This window comes from Schistocerca gregaria, chromosome 9, assembly GCF_023897955.1.
Source record: "Schistocerca gregaria isolate iqSchGreg1 chromosome 9, iqSchGreg1.2, whole genome shotgun sequence".
Taxonomy (NCBI): domain Eukaryota; kingdom Metazoa; phylum Arthropoda; class Insecta; order Orthoptera; family Acrididae; genus Schistocerca; species Schistocerca gregaria.
The window spans coordinates 82,525,803-82,543,097 of NC_064928.1; the positions used below are offsets into that span (position 1 = coordinate 82,525,803).

Here is a 17,295-nt window from a genome sequence, read left to right on the forward strand (position 1 = left end):
TGTTTTGGTTCGATTGATCGTTCCTGTCATTTCCCTGAATGTTGGTTACTCCTACCGGCACACCCTGCATACATTTTCAGAGTCGTGTAGTCCTTCTCTGTTTCCTCGATCGTCAATTGCACTTCTGCCCTCCCAACGACTCAATCCTTGTTTGCTCTCACTGCGAGTCCCGCATAGTGTAAAGGCACCTCTGCGGAACGCTAGACAGGTGCGCTCACGTAACCGTCTGACGAGTAGACGGGTAAGGCAGTGTCGTCGAGTGCAGGGGAACGGAAAAAAAGGAGAAAACAGACAGACTGGTCCCAGAGCGGTGCCGTTTGGAAGCTGACTGCCGCTCGCGGGTAGTTTGCGGGGAGCGGTGTTAATTAGGCATGTGGGGCACGGGCGAGGGTGGAAGCTGGAGGGGTTCTGTACGCCCCACCCTGTGGCTCCAGCTATAAGTAGGGCTCGGCGCGCCACCGCAGTATCAGTCCCACAGCGTCCTTGAGCAGCACTCGAGCTTGGAGACCATGAAGATCTTTATCGTGAGTATGCAGTACACCTTACAGCCTAGGGCTTCCGTGCAGACGGAGGATAAGCCAATAGTTCAGCTGCCGCCATGTTTCTACCAGAATGCACACGGAATGCAATGTTAGGTAGCGCAGCAAGATAAAATGCATTGACCTGTCAGCTGTTAGGACAGTCTTTTCAGGATAGTGAACTTGTGGGCAATTTTAGTGGGCGTTAAATTTTAAAATACAGGGCTTACTGCACTATTATCTCAGTATTAAAAACTGCAGTACTGTTTGACAACAACCGTTAGGTACTTGTCGTCACTTGTTGTAGGACTGTTGATAGAATATCAGTATATCGATATTTTTTCCAAAAGATATGAAAATATACTAGCGTTACTTCTTGATATCAAACCGGCAATATCGAATGCCGATATTTTTGTTTTATATAAATTTTTCCACAATTGTGGGGAAAATATTTGTTCTTTTGAAACTTTACTTTCACTGTGCGAAGGAGTCTTACAACTTTTTTTGAGTTTGCATCAAGTCCAGTCCTTCTCTTTGTGTGAAGCAGTTATATGAGACGCAAAAGAAGTCCTACTGCACTTTTCTGAGGGGGGGGGGGGGGGGGTGAACGGAATAACACACCAGAGGAAATAGCACACCAGAGGCATTAAAAAGTTTTTGAGCCCAACGAGTGTGTTATTTCTTCACATCCACTTTCTTAAAAAACGATTTAAACTGCAACGTTTAGCTTCACCACGCAATCTGACATTACAACTGCTAGATCGCTGACGTTTGCAGAAATGAAAAAAAAAGAGAAATCGACATGAAGTGTTCTTTACAAATCCGGTATGTCACGAAACCGAACGTGCATCGCTTTCCTTTTAATTGTTGCTCTAAGGGGGATAGGCAGGCTGCTAGCTTGCTGATTTACAGAATATCTAGTAATACATCAATACTTAAATATATAAGTCTAAAACCGGCAGTATCTTTACAATGTATAGCCGATATTTTAATAGGCAGGTAGGTTGATATTTTTCCGCCTATATATCGATAATTTTTTGATATATCGAGAGCCGATAATATTTCTTTTTCCGGCCGGAGTGGCCGAGCGGTTCTAGGCGCTACAGCCTGGAGCCGCGTGACCGCTACGGTCGCAGGTTCCAATGCTGCCTCGGGAAGGGTGTGTGTGATGTCCTTAGGTTAGTTTGGTTTGAGTAGTTCCAAGTTCTAGGGGACTGATGACCTCAGCAATTAAGTCCCATAACGCTCAGAGTCATTTCTTTTTCAATATCGACATATCGGATTCTAGATATTTTTAAAAATTCCAACAGTTCTAATCTGTAGCACTGTCTTTTTCATACGGATGAAATTTTAATCACTATGTACCACAGACATACTCAAGCGTCAGTTTGGTAGCGTTCGGAGAACACTTTCCAATTTTGATATCCAATTATCATAGGCAAAGTCAGATCCCTGCCTCAGGTTGACGCCAAGACTCTTGCGTAATTATATTTCATTCACGAACTCTTGTGTATTACCCATCTGTCAGAAGATGTTATCAAATTGGATTAATAGAAGACACATAGATGACCCACGGAAGAGCGGCACGTTTCGAAATGGGATCGTTCAGTAAGTACCTGACCTTTACACCGATGTTCAACAAATTCCAATGGCAGACGTCGTAAGAGAGGTGTTTGCTGCCACAGAGAGTTTTACAGTTAAAATTCGTAGACCGCCGCAGGGTTTCAACAAGACAGCTGACGATTAAGGTTTTCTCTGTGGAGATGACACTCCTCTAATTGTGAAAGACCTGAAACGTAATATAAAAGATGTAACTTGTATGGTAGTCAGTAACATCACACGTGACTGTGATAATTAACCCTCAACTATAACAATTAGCAACGCATTCAGTGACTGATACTGAAGTCTTATAAAAGGGACATTTTATGCTTCAGTTAAGTCGATCGGGTTTAGTGATCCATACCCCAGTCGGTAAAAACGGGAACATTAATTGGACCACTTTGTTGTCTGTATGTCAACTGCCCGGCTGTTAACATGCCTCTTTCACAGGAACGGGTGATATTTACGTGGCATACCAAGGTTTACGATCCCTTGGCGGTGTAAAAAGTTTAATCACTTTAAGTGAATGCAATCTAAAGATACGTACAATTTTTGATTAAAAACTGGCTGATCGGAATTTATAGAGTATCTCCCGTTGAATTAGAAACACTATATTTTGAAAAAGCAAGGTTTCGCAGCAGAAACAAAAGGACAGTTCCGAAAATGGTTACAGCATATAAAAAAATATTTTTTGCCAAATCCTTTGATTTGCCTCTGGACAGTGATGTTTGTGCTAGTCCATGACAAGAAACTTGGCACGAAAATTCGCTATTAGTACCATTGTCACTTTCGGATTAAAGTATGGAGACTATGAGTCATCAATAGAAAAGCTCTCTGGATCTGCTATGGGAGCTAGTCACATATTGTAATGTTCAATGAATTCTTACCCGAAATGAGCATGCTGTGTCAGTCCTTGCACTGTGATACCTACAGAGTGCAATGAAGTCAAACCATAAGTGGAGGTGATGTTTCGCCTAACTAGAAAATCATGTGCTTCCAGCCATACATTTTCATCAACATTTGCATCTATACTCCGCAAGCCACGTTAAGGTGTGTGACAGATGGTACATTACGCACATTTGTCCTCTCCATGCTTTCTTGTGTTTCAGTCGGGACTGGTGCATGGAAAAAAATCATTGTTGTGAGGCCTCCACATGACCGCGAATCTCTTTAATTTTAACATCATTTTTCGAGAGATACGTAAAATTCTTCAAGGAATGTACGGCTTTGTAATTTCGTAGAGTCTGCCGTTTGGTCTATACTTCCTGGAGAATCTTGTAACGAATCTCATTCTGGCTTCTGCGTTTCCGACGATCAGTTTTATCTGATCATTCCACATTAAACTGTTTCGTACGTACACTTCCGGATATTTACTAGCTGTTGCTACAACTATTGGTTATCCGACAATCAAGCAATCATACAGGAACGGAGCTTTCCGTCTATCTGTACGCAGACGTTCGATGTGTTCATATTGTGGGTCAGCTGACAATCAGTGCACCAAATGTGAATCCTGCATAATGCAGCAGTTTTCTCTAGCTAGAAATACTCTACTTAAGACAACGTCGAAGGTTGGGTTGACGAACCTACCGAATTTAACCACTGCAGCACTGACACATATTGTCAACAGCAAGAATGACATACTGCAGTGTATTAGTTGGGAACAACATTGCCTCAAGCCATGAGAAGAATGTCTCGCCAATACAAACCCCAACTGAGCTACTGTTGTCTGAGAATTTCCACTATGGGTGCTTCATGTCTGTATATGGGTGCCTGATCAACTCATGATTGGAGATCATGAATCAACGAATAATAACTTTACGCTGATTCGTCATAGCAAACTTCGTGTTACGCCTCATCCATACTTGCCATAAATATGAAGATGCTACCTGTGAACCGTGATATCCATGAGCAGATATCAGCAAAGCCATGTACAAACATTATGGCTAACTCAACTAAATAATTATCTGCTCCAAATGGGGGAAGTCTAGATTTTTGTTACAAAATTATTTATTAATAGACGACCTAACTAGACACACAATGCTTGAGTGTTTATGATCGGAATGGATTTTACAACGTTGAAAACTCACACTGGTTTATTAATTTAACTTGACTTTCATTGGTAATGCATCACACCGCATATCCATACTCGATTTCTTGATAAAGTCCTTACAACGTGTCAGAAGTGACTTGTTCAGTTAAAAGGTTGTTCCTGGCTCTGGGCTCTGGTAGAGAAGCCAGTAAGTGTAAGACAAACACAATATCTTTGGTGATTCCCCAAATGAAAAGTTAAGAGGTGTCAGCTCTGGTGAACGTGGCGACCATACAATATTCTACCTTGGTCCATCCGCTCGAAAGAGGACACTCAGTTTACATGAAACACTTACGCCAAGTGATAAATAATAGTATTACTGGGAATATCCATACCATATTCTTTAGGAAAACTATGTTGCACAGTTGGAGATGAACATACTTATTACGCTACGATTCCAGTGTAGACACTTTTATTGTTCAAACATGACCCAACTTCAATAGTCTTCTGCTGCCATGGTATGATCTTATGAAACTTGTTACGTGATGTAACATGGAAATCTTGTAACAAGTCCCACTATATCAGAAGATGACGGCAAAAGCCTGTTGAAACCGGTCATCTTGGAATAATGAAAGTGTATACATTGCTATTGCGGTGTAGGTAGTGTGTTCATTTGGAAACATACCAGTCGCCACACAGCACAACATGTGAACCTTGTACATCTGTCGTAGACTTAAGCCCTTCAAAGCAAAACACACAGTGAGCACATTCAGGACAGGCACAGGCAGCCATCTTTGCTTAAACTGGCGCTTCACATGGTGTGATTTTGTACTAGCATACCACGTGAGCGTTTTTTTTCCCTCAAGATGATATGAAGACTAAGTCTGTACGTCCTTTAAAGTGTAGTCAGCATTATGTACGTCAAATTCTTCCAGTCCATATGTGCCATAACAGCAAACCAGTGCTTAACAGTATTGTTTAACAACAGTCTTGGTTGCAATTTTAGTTTTTTTTTTTTTATTTTTCAACGACGCGTTTCGACTTTTTTAGGAATCTTCAGGTTATCTAAATAGAAAATAGAGAACAAATACATCGATTTAAGAATCGTGATCGCATTGTGGTTAAAATGGCTCTGAGCACTATGGAACATAACTTCTGAGGTCATCAGTCACCTAGAACTTAGAACTACTTAAACCTAACTAACCTAAGGACACCACACACATCCATGCCCGAGGCAGGATTCGAACTTGCGACCGTAGCGGTCGCACAGTTCCAGGCTGTAGCGCCTAGAACCGCTCGCCCACCCTGGCCGAATCGCGTTGTGCAGAGTTGTATGGCGTATAAGCATGTCTAAACAGATCAGCTATTGAAAATATAAGCAGATCACCTAATGATAGATCAAATACATTAATTTGGTATTTATTAAGAATTCTTTAGTTAGTGTAGGCAAAGGACATCGTCGAATATATCAGGCCAACATCGCCTTCGTTCAACTCAATACAAACTAGAAATATAAAATAGTAAAATCATTACCTTTTCTAGATGGACGCGAGAGGCACTAAGACCTGCATAACGAAGGCGATGTTGGCCCTTTGGCTACACTGACTAAGGAATTCTTAAGAAATACCAAATTAACGTATTTGCTCTTTCAATAGGTGATCTGTTTATATTTTCAATAGGTGATCTGTTTATACATGCTTATAGGTTATCCAAGCCTGCACAACGCGATCGCGATTCTTAAATGTATTTCTTCTGTGTTTTCTATTTAGGTAACCTAAAGGTGCCTAAATAAGGCGAAACACGTCGTTGAAAAAAAAAATTAAAAAAGAATTGCAACCAAGACTGTTTTTAAACAATAATATTATGTACGTCCATAGATGGGAGCAAGATTATGCCATAAATGGAGATAATGTACCAGCAAATTGGACCTTGCCCTGTCTGTTGAGGAAATGTTTGCAGTAAGACTCGCCATGCTCTGGGTTTACTGACGCTGTGATGTCCTGCTGGCAGCTGACCGTCGCCCTGGTGGCTGCAGCCCATTGTGGCCCAGTACCAGAGCCTAAGGCCAAGGCCGCCCCCGGCTACTTGGGAGGCTTCGGAGGAGGTCTGGGAGGCTACGGAGGCGGCTTCGGCGGTGGCTTCGGTGGCGGCTTAGGCGGTGGCGCCTTGGGAGGCGGATTTGGCGGCCTGGGCTTCGCCGCCCCCGCCATCGCCGCCGCCCCCGCCATCGCCGCCGCCCCCGCCATCGGCATCGCCGCCGCTCCAGCCACTGTGGTACGCACCCGAGTGGTGCCCGGACCCACCCAGCTGGTGCAGCCGCCCCCAGTGCTGCAGAGGCAGGTGATCCAGCCTCCCCCCATCGTGCAGACCCGCCTCATCCAGCCCCCTGCCCAGCTGGTCCAGGGACCGCCCCAGGTCATCCACGAGCAGGTGCGTGATCAGCAGTGAACTTTCTTACATCCACTGTTCTTGTTGTGGTCTTCAGTCCTGAGACTGGTTTGATGCAGCTCTCCATGCTACTCTATTTCGTGCAAGCTTTTTCATCTCCTAATACCTACTGCAACCTACATCCTTCTGAATCTGTTTAGTGTATTCATCTCTTGACCCCCCCTCTACGATTTTTACCCTCCACGGTGCCCTCCAATACTCAATTGGTATCCCTTGATGCCTCAGAACATGTCCTAGCAACTGATCCCTTGTTCTTGAGATCTTGTGCCACAAACTCCTCTTCTCCCCAATTCTATTCAATACCTCCTCATCAATTACGTGATCTACCCGCCTAATCTTCAGCATTTTTCTGTAGCACCACATTTCGAAAGCTTCTATTCACTTGTTGCCCAAACTAGTTATCGTCCATGTTTCACTTCCATACATAGCTACGTTCCATACAAATACTTTCAGAAATGACTTCCTGACACTTAAATCCATATCGATGTTAACAAATTGCTCTTCTTCAGAAATGCTTTCCTTGCCATTGCCAGTCTACATTTTATATCCTCCCTACTTCGACCATCATCAGTTACTTTGATCCCCAAATAGCAAAACTCCTTTACTACTTTAAGTGTCTCATTTCCTAATCTAATTCCCTCAGCATCACCTGACTTAATTCGACTACATTCCATTATCCTCGTTGTGCTTTTGTTGATGTTCATCTTATATTCCCCTTTCAAGACACTGTCCATTCCGTTCAACTGCTCTTCCAAGTCCTTTGCTGGCAGAATTACAATGTCATCGGCGAACTTCAAAGTTTTTATTTCTTCTACATGGATTTTAATACCTACTCCAAATTTTTCTTTTGTTTCCTTCTTTGTTTGCTCAATATACAGAATGAATAACATCGGGGAGAGAATCCACTAGCATATCCACAATATTACACTTTACATTTTTGTGTTGTTATGCCATATATTACTCGCAACGTCCCCTGATAGTCCCACTGGACATCTGAACTCCGCAGCTGGGATCATCTGGATAATGAAAACGAAATGATTTCACAGCATTATTGGCTTATAGGTAATGTTTGGGGTTGTTTGGCTTTTTTATTGGACACCACTTAGGTGCTTGAACGTCGATGAAGATGAGATAACATGATTAGTACACAAAGACTCAATCCCCAAGTGAAGAAAATCTGTGATGTGGCTGGGAATCGAACAAGGGGTCCATGATCCAGCAGCACGAATATTAACCATTAGACTAAGAGCTGCAGACTTGTAGATATTGATTGTGGGTGATAGCGTGCAGGAATTAGTGAAAGTGTGGTGCAGAAAAAGGAGAAGGAGAAGGAGGAGGAGGAGAAGGAGGAGGAGAAGGACAGGTAAGAAACAGGGAGGAGAAGGAATCGAAAGACGAGAACAGGGGCATGGCCTACAGCCCAAAAGAAGCTACAGGTCTCTATTTGCGGTAACAGACCCTACGAAATCTACAGCTACGATATCTAGGAGAAATATTGTGCCCGTTCGACGCTATGGACCGGCAGTACACCCGTGGACTGTTCGAGCGGGATTCTAATCTGTGGAACGACGCGATCGCTACGGTCGCAGGTTCGAATCCTGCCTCCGGCATGGATGTGTGGGTTGTCCTTAGGTTAGTTAGGTTTAAGTAGTTCTAAGTTGTAGCGGACTGATGACCTCAGAATTTAAGTCATATAGTGCTCAGAGAGATTTGAACCATTTTTCTAATGTGTTTACCAGTTGACTTATTACAGGTTGACTACAGCCAATTACATGATTTGTATTGCACTTAAGGTGCTCATCATGCAAACATACAGGAATAACAGTAAAAGGCAATATGAAATGCCATTGACGCATAAGATCGGATGCAGGGAAAGAGGAAGCAAGGTTTAGATACGTAGGAAAGGTTCTGCTAAAGTGGGATGCATCTGTATGCGAAACAGCTTACAAGACGCGAGTCGGACGAGCTCTTAAGTACTGCTCCAACATTTGGGGTCCTTATCAAATGTTTCAGTGGCTCATTGGTAATGTTCCAGATCGGGACACCAAACGTCTAAGGGTTGGACCTCTGCCAGTCCTAGGGTTGTTTGACTTGTGGAAATGTTTGTTAGAGTGAAAAATGCCGAGTTATGCGGTGATTTGTAAACCATCCTTCTCTGTATATTCCCCGATAGCCGCCTGAGATAGACAATTCAAAGTCTGGAGGAAGGCAACAGACCACCATCGCAGATAGGAGCACGCCTAATAAAGCGTTGTGGTATTAAATCCAATGTGCGGGCTGATGACAGCTTCACTCTTTTCTTATCCCACTGTACACACTGGTATTTCCAGTAGTACCTATTATGAAGCACTCGAAAACAAGACCTTAACCGAATGTTTATATTTGAGAGAAACGTCTTCAGGAAAATATGTGGATCAGTCTGGGATCCTACTATTGGAGAATGGAGGGAGTGCCACAGTACAGAAGAGCTTTTCAAGATGCTTGACATCGTTTTATGAAAAGCAAAAGACTCGAATGTAAGAAACGAGATGGCCCAAAATTGCAATGCCGCGGATCGCATTAGATATCAGACTGTGCGAAGACGAAGAAAGAGATGGGCGGATGCAGTAAGGCAAGATGTATAGCAGCTGGTAATCTTGGAGAACTGGACACAGAAGCAGGCGGAGAGCCTTAACTGTGACGCCATGAGGTCCTCTGAGACATCACATAAGGTAAAGTAAGGCACTGAATGAATTCAGATGCTTCGCTAAGACCGATATAGCTAGGATCAGTACAGTTCACGGGAAAAAATAACAAAGCTGCTTGACGAATTGTTATCATGAACTTCTCTTGCACTAATTTTGAGAAACCAGTATTGGAGAATGAAAAATCATTGTATAACTCGTCAAGGAACACAGGAATATGATAAGTGTGGATCGGACACATACCATGGTATATGAATCACCATTTTTCTTTCGCTTATTCCCTCTTATGCTCTTGGACCCACTCCTATTCGTAACATATGTGCATTACCTTCCACAACATCCAACACGCAAAATTGAGAATTTTTGCAGACGATACTGGTGTTATAATAATTTCATTAGAGAGACAGCAAAAGAAGAGATTATAAATAAAATGCACTCTCCCTAAATTTTGAAAAACCCACTATTTTCAGTTCTGTCCACCAAATTGAGCCATACTAATTTAGCTAGCACATGAGCCGGAGACAGCAAACAGTTTACAATGCTCCAAATGCTTAGGTGCACCTACTGATGAAAACGTAAACTGTAAAAAGCACTTAACAGAGCTTCACAAACAATGAAGCTCAGCTAATTTTGCACTTCATGTAGCTGCTAAACTGGGAAAAAAACGTATCAACTTACTGACATATTTTGCCCATTTCCGCTCAATAACGTTCTACAGAAAAATTTTCTGGGGTAACTCATCACTTAGAAAGAAACCATTGACTGCACAAAAGCGAATAGTAAGAATAATATGTGGTGTTCACCCACGGAAGTCATGTAGGTTGCTCGTCAAGGACTTTGCATTTAAAATACGCCGTAACAGTACGTATATTCGCTATTGAAATTCGTCATAAATGATAAGTTGCAATTTGAAGAGAACAGTGATGTCCATCCCCACAACCACAGAACCATTACGACAGCTGACAGTTGCTCAGAAAGGAATTCAATGTGAAGTAACAAAAATTTTGATCATTTTTCCCAATAACATAGAATGTCTGACAGGCAGCTAAGCAAGTTTTGAAATTGTTTGTCCTGGACGGACCGCTCCTAATCCATTGACGAATTTCTATTTAAGAGCTGGTAGCCAGTTACAAACATTAGCTTAAGTTTGGATGAGCAGGACTAAAAGCGTAATGTATTCATTAATACTGACTAGTTCGATAAAAGAATCGTACAATGATCTATAGAGCATCCAGCTAGCTAACTAGCTAGGAAATGAAACATGACTGTAAACCTCTACGACACCTACGTGTATATTATACTCCGCAAGCCACCTAACGGTGAGGGCGGAGGGAACTTTGGGTACCACTATCTGATCCATACAACCCTGTTCCACTCGCGAACAGTGCGTGGGAAGAACGATTGTCGGTAAGTCTCTGTATTGGCTATAAATTCTCTAATTTTCTCCCCGTGGTCAGTACGCGAGATATAAGCAGGACGAAGTAACATGTCGTCCGACTCGTCCTGAAAAGTGCTGTCTAGAAATTTCAAATCTCTCTTGTAATGTCTGCCAGCGGAGTTTGTTTAGGATCTCCGTAACGCTCTCTCGCCAGCTAAACGATCGCGTGACGAAATTCGCCGCTCTTTATGGGACCATCTCTGTCTCCTCTATCAATCCTGCGAAGTTCCCTTCCCCACCTACTCGAACTGTACACTACGTAATAAAAAGAATCCGGAACCTCAGAAAAACATATGTTTTTTTTATATTAGGTGTCTTGTGTGCCACCTACTGCCACGTACTCCATATCAGCGAGATCAATAGTCATTGAAGATTGTGAGAGAGCATAATGGGGCGCCCCGTGGAACTCACGGACTTCGAACGTGGTCAGGTGACTGAGTGTCACTTGTGTCATACGTCTGAACGCGGGAGTTACACATTCCTAAACGTCCCTAGATCCACTTTACCCATGTGATAGTGAAGTGGTAACGTGAAGGGACACGTACAGCACAAAACGCTACAGACGGACCTCGTCTGTTGACTGATAAAGACCGCCGACAGTTGAATATGGTCGTACAGTGTAATAGGCTGACATCTATCCAGATCACCATAAAAGAATTCCAAACTGCATCAGGATCCACTTTGACAGTTACACGGGAGGTGAGAAAACTTGGATTTCGAGAGGGAGCGCCTGTTCATAAGCCACACATCACCCTGGTAAATGCCAAGCGACGCCTCGCTTGGTGTATAAAGCGTAAACATTGGACGATTGAACAGTGGAAAACGTTGTGCGGAGTGACGAATCACGGTACACAATGTGACGACCAGATGGCAGGTTGCGGGTACGGCCAATGCCTGATAAAGGTCATCTGCCAGCGTGTGTAGTGCCAACAGTAGTGTTATGGTGTGGTCGTGTTTTTCATGGAGGGGGCTTGCACGCCTTTTGTTTTGCGTGGCGCTATCACAGCACAGGTATGCCAGCGAGAGTGGAAGCTGTCCGTCAAGTCTAAGCGTCGAATTGTAGCATTGTCGATGGAGGGCGCCACGAACGCGTAAGCCATTTTCAGCCACGTGTCCGGATACGTAGTGTATATCAAAACAGAGCTGCCAAACAGGCTGGCATATTTATCTAGACTCTGCAGTCCACAACCCATAACGTATGTCACCAATGCTAGCTCAGCGCAGGGCCCTCAACGCCTGCCGCCGTGTTGCAGACGCCGGCGGTGATCAAGACGGCGGTGCCCGCCATCGCGGCCGCACCAGCCGCCGCCGCCACCTCCTACTCGTCGGTCCAGGTGTCGCACCCCGCCGTCGGCATCGCCGCCGCTCCAGCCATCGGCCTGGGCTACAAGGCGCTGCTGCACTGAACATCACACGTCGTAAGACACGGTACTACGCTGCCGATTCCTCAGATACTTTCCCATTTGCGTTTCTTCTGTAGCCCTAAGCGTCTACCGCTCGTCATATTTCTACATCTACATCTATCTGCATCTATATCCATACTCCGCAAGCCACCTGACGGTGTGTGGCGGAGGGTACCTTGAGTACCTCTATCGCTTCTCCCTTCTATTCCAGTCTCGTATTGTTCGTGGAAAGAAAGATTGTCGGTATGTGTCTGTGTCGGCTCTAATCTCTCTGATTTTATCCTCATGGTCACTTCACGAGATATACGTAGGAGGGAGCAATATACTGCTTGAAGGTATGTTCTCGACCCGTCAACAAAAGCCCGTACCGAGCTACTGAGCGTCTCTCCTGCAGAGTCTTCCACTGGAGTTTATCTATCATCTCTGTAAAGCTTTCGCGATTACTAAATGATCCTGTAACGAAGCGCGCTGCTCTCCGTTGGATCTTCTCCATCTCTTCTAACAACCCTATCTGGTACGGATCCCACACTGCTGAGCAGTATTCAAGCAGTGGGCGAACAAGCGTACTGTAACTTATTTCCTTTTGTTTTCGGATTGCATTTCCTTAGGATTCTTCCATTGAATCTCACTCTGGCATCTGGTTTACCACCGATCAACTTTACATGATCATTCCACTTTAAATCACTCCAAATCCGTCCTCGCAGATAATTTATGGAATTAACTGCTTCCAGTTGCTGACCTGCTACATTGTAGCTATATGATAAGTTATTTATCTTTCTATGTATTCGCAGCATATTACACTTGTCTACATTGAGATTCAATTGCCATTCCCTGCACCATGCGTCAATTCGCTGCAGATCCTCCTGCATTTCAGTACAATTTTCCATTGTTGCATCCTCACGATATACCACAGCATCATCCGCAAAAAGTCTCAGTGAACTTCCGATGTCATCCACAAGGTCATTTACCTATTTGAGAGGTAGGTGGGTTTATCTAGGAAAATAAATGGTCACGGTAAAGTATCTGGCCCGAGAGAGCCGATCATTCAACTGTGCAGTATGATTGAAGAGTACCAGATCAAATTCTGGAGGTGGTAGAGTGGTATGATGGGTGGGGTGGGGGAATGGCATACAGTTCTAGGTCATAAGTCGTAACGCGGCCATCTGGGTTAAATTCCAGAATTTCTGGTCCGGCACGCAGTTTTAATCTGCCAGGAAGTTTCATTTCTCGAACGTATTGTAAAGATAGGGTATATGACGTTATTCATGATAATCCAGCCATCAGATGGAAACATTAAGCTCTACAGCATCCTATGTGAGGTGGTCAAGATTTGTTTTATATACATACAGCAAAAAATGTTTTGCATCACCCCTGTTCCCAGAACTCCTGAAGATAGACATTGACTGTGGATATTATATCACACACACAGTCCCTTAGACTGTTCAGAGATTCCACTGAACCCGCCCAAAGATATAAACAACCACGCATGAGCAGCGCCGATTAGACCAAGAGGGTCCGACAGCCGATCAGTGCGTCATTTCACCAGGAAGGAGATACACAGCTCGTGTTGTCCGTACTTCAATCGTGCCTATATGGACAATACCACGGTTCGATCGCGTCCGCATTGTTAATTTGTGCAGGCGTCTCGGAGTGAACCAAAGTGATGTGCAGACATGTCGGAGATACAGGGAGACAGGCTCTGTCGACGATGTGTCCAGCACAGGTCGCCCAAGGGTTACTATTGCAACCGATGACCGCTACCTACGGATTATGACTCTGAGCAACCCTGACAGCAACGACACCGTGTTGAATAATTCTTTCCGAGCAGTCACAGGACGTCGTGTTACGACTCAAACTGTGCGAAAAGGCTGCATGATGCGCAACTTCACTCCCGACGTCCATGGCGAGGTCCATCTTTGCAACCACGACTCCATGCAGCGCGGTACAGATGGACCCTACAACATGCCGAATGAACCGGTCAGGATTGGCATCACGTTGTCTTCACCGATGACTGTCGCATATGGCTTTAACCAGACAATCGTCGGAGACGTGTTTGGAGGCAACCCAGTCAGGCTGAACGCCTTAGACACATTGTCCGGCGAATGCAGCAAGGTGGAGTTTCCGTGATGTTTTGGGGTCTCATTATGTGGGGCCGACGTACGCCACTGGTGCCGGAGGCCCTCGTCGTTGAGAGACTGTAGAAGGGTACAGGGTGAGTTGGAGTCAATTTCTGTTTGGTGTGATGAGTGGCATGTTTCTCTAAATGAGGAAAAATTTAATGGAGGTAACTAGGAAGAACGTCCTGTGATGTGCGAATACGGTACTAGTGGAGTGCAGCTTGACAGAGTTACGTCGATTAAATATACAGGTGGAAAGCTGAGAAAGGACGTGAAACAGAATTTGGGTATGAGGTCAGTTGTTGGGAAGACGTGTGGTCGACTTCGGCTTATTGAGAAAATTGTAGAAAAGTGTAGCTTATCTACAAAGGAGACCTATGTAGACCACTTGATTGATCCCATTCTCGAGTACCACTCAGGTGTTTCTGGTTCAGAGCACGTCAGTTTGAAGGAAGGCATCGAGGCAATTCAGAAAGGTGCTGCTAGGTTTGTTACCGGTGAGCCCGATCAACATCCGAGTATTACGGAAACGCTGCGTGAACTCAGATGGAAATCCCTGGAGGCAAGAAGGCTTTCTTTTCGCGAAACACTATTGAGAAAATTTAGAAAACGGACATTTTCGACTAACCGCAGAACATTTCTTCTGCCACCGTCGCACATTTCGCTTAAGGACTACGAAGTTAGGAGGAGAATTAGGGTTGGCACTGAAGTGTAACTCCATTTGCGAGGGGAACAAGAAAGGAAATGACCAACAGCAGCGCATAGTACTTTCAACCGTACAATCTACGGTGGCTTCCGGAGTATGTAGATGCAGATGTCCGTGTGGTTATGCACTTAGACCCCTAGAATGCTAAATGGGAATTACGAGTAATAACGCAAGGCCGCTTCTTCAGCCAGCGCAACAAAGGAAATATTGTTAGCATCACTGCCATTAGATTCAAAGCATTACTTTATTTAGTCGGTTAATATGCTGCAAGTCGGCCTCTGTGGCCGAGCGGTTCTAGGCGCTTCAGTCCGGAACCGCACTGCTACTACAGTCGCAGGTTCGTCTCCTTCCTCGGGCTTGGATGTATGTGATGTCCTTAGGTTAGTTAGGTTTAAGTAGTTCTAAGTCTAGGAGACTGATGACCTCAGATGTTAAGTCCCATAGTACTTAGAGCCAATATGTTGCAGTCGACAGTAGCAACTCATAAGATCGTGTGTGTGTATATGTTCGCTAAGATATTTTATAACTGACTCATGTTCCCCTCTGTTCCAGATGGAATGGGCAGTAGCTGCTTCTTCTGTGCATCGGTCATCACAAAGAAATCAACGACACTTACCTTTATGTCATTTCATTAGCTCAATGCGCTTTGGACAGGAAGAAGTCACATTGTACCATAACTCTGAGTTGCATAATAAACACTGATTTGTCACAAATGATATACTTCTTTCTTGTCCTTTTATTGACATTAATGGTTGTATGGTACATTATAATTAAATATTATATTTGGATGATAAGATGAATAGACAGCAGTTTGCAGTATTACTGAGTGATTTTCAACAAATAGTCTCAATCTCGGTTTCAAAAAGACACAGCATACACAGCTTCGTACTTCAGGAGGTACCATACAAATGATAACGTAACACATGGCGAGGAAATACCAGTTAGGGTGAAAACTGCAAAATTGTTATGTTCTCGTAATGGTTATAATTTAAACTTAAAAACAAAAACAACATTTTTTGAACTCCTAAATAAAATCAGAAGAGCCAAATTCCCACTTCCAGTTATTGCAAATCTTGGGAAGAGAGAAATCAAGCAGTGGAAAGTCCATGTAGGAATATCGACATTGAAGTGAAAAAGAGGTACATTAGCAAAATATACGTATTTTCATTCAGTTGTGTCGTGTGCAATAATGTTCTGGTGTTACTCATTTTTAAGAAACAAAGCTTTCAGTGTTAAAATAAAATGTTGTGAGAATAATATGTTGTTCACAAACGATCATGACGTATACATCTGTTTAAGGACTTACTCATTTTAACTACTGGCAGAAGAAAAGCTGTGAGAACAGATCGTGAATCGTGCTTGGGTAGCCCAGGTGGTAGAGCACTTGTCCGCGAAAGGCAAAGGTCCCGAGTTTGAATCTCGGTCCGGGACACAGTTTTAATCTGCCAGGAGGTTTCATATCAGCGCAGACTGCGCAGCAGTATGGAAATTCCATTCTAGTGGTACATAGTATGTGTATTCCTTCCTAAACTTCCTCCTTAATAACCCACCACAGCACAAAATGAACAATGATATTTTGTTGTTGTTGTCGTCTTCAGTCCTGAGACTGGTTTGACGCAGCTCTCCATGCTACTCCATCCTGTACAAGCTTCTTCATCTCCCAGCCCTTACTGCAAACTACATCCTTCTGAAACTGCTTAGTGTATTCATCTCTTGGTCTCCCTCTACGATTTTTACCCTCCACGCTGCCCTCCAATACTAAATTGGTGATCCCTTGATGCCTCAGACCATTTCCTACCAACCGATCCCTTCTTCCTGTCAAGTTGTGCCACAAACTTCTCTTCTCCCCAATCCTATTCAATACATCCTCATTAGTTATGTGATCTACCCATATAATCTTCAACATTCTTCTGTAGCACCACATTTCGAAAGCTTCTATTTTCTTCTTGTCCAAACTATTTATCGTCCATGTTTCACTTCGATACATGGCTACACTCCATACAAATACTTTCAGAAACGACTTCCCGACACGTAAAGCTATACTCGGTGTTAACAAATTTTTCTTCTTCAGAAACGGTTTACTTTCCAATGCCAAACTACATCTACATCTACATCTACATCCGTACTCCGCAAGCCACCTGACGGTGTGTGGCGGAGGGTACCCTGAGTACCTCTATCGGTTCTCCCTTCTATTCCAGTCTCGTATTGTACGTGGAAAGAAGGATTGTCGGTATGCTTCTGTGTGGGCTCTAATCTCTCTGATTTTATCCTCATGGTCTCTTCGCGAGATATACGTAGGAGGGAGCAATATACTGCTTGACTCTTCGGTGAAGGTATGTTCTCGAAACTTTAA

General features: G+C 43.8%; 1 protein-coding gene across 1 annotated transcript; it reads left to right on the forward strand.

Annotated features, from left to right (window-relative positions):
* The first annotated feature begins 483 nt into the window (after window positions 1-483).
* On the forward strand, window positions 484-12,138 carry LOC126292126 (cuticle protein 79-like). The gene is made up of 3 exons (XM_049985959.1): window positions 484-524; window positions 6,157-6,576; window positions 11,970-12,138. Exons 1-3 carry the CDS (start codon window positions 510-512, stop codon window positions 12,120-12,122), a joined length of 588 nt encoding a protein of 195 aa, XP_049841916.1. The 5' UTR covers window positions 484-509; the 3' UTR covers window positions 12,123-12,138.
* Window positions 12,139-17,295: the final 5,157 nt, after the last annotated feature.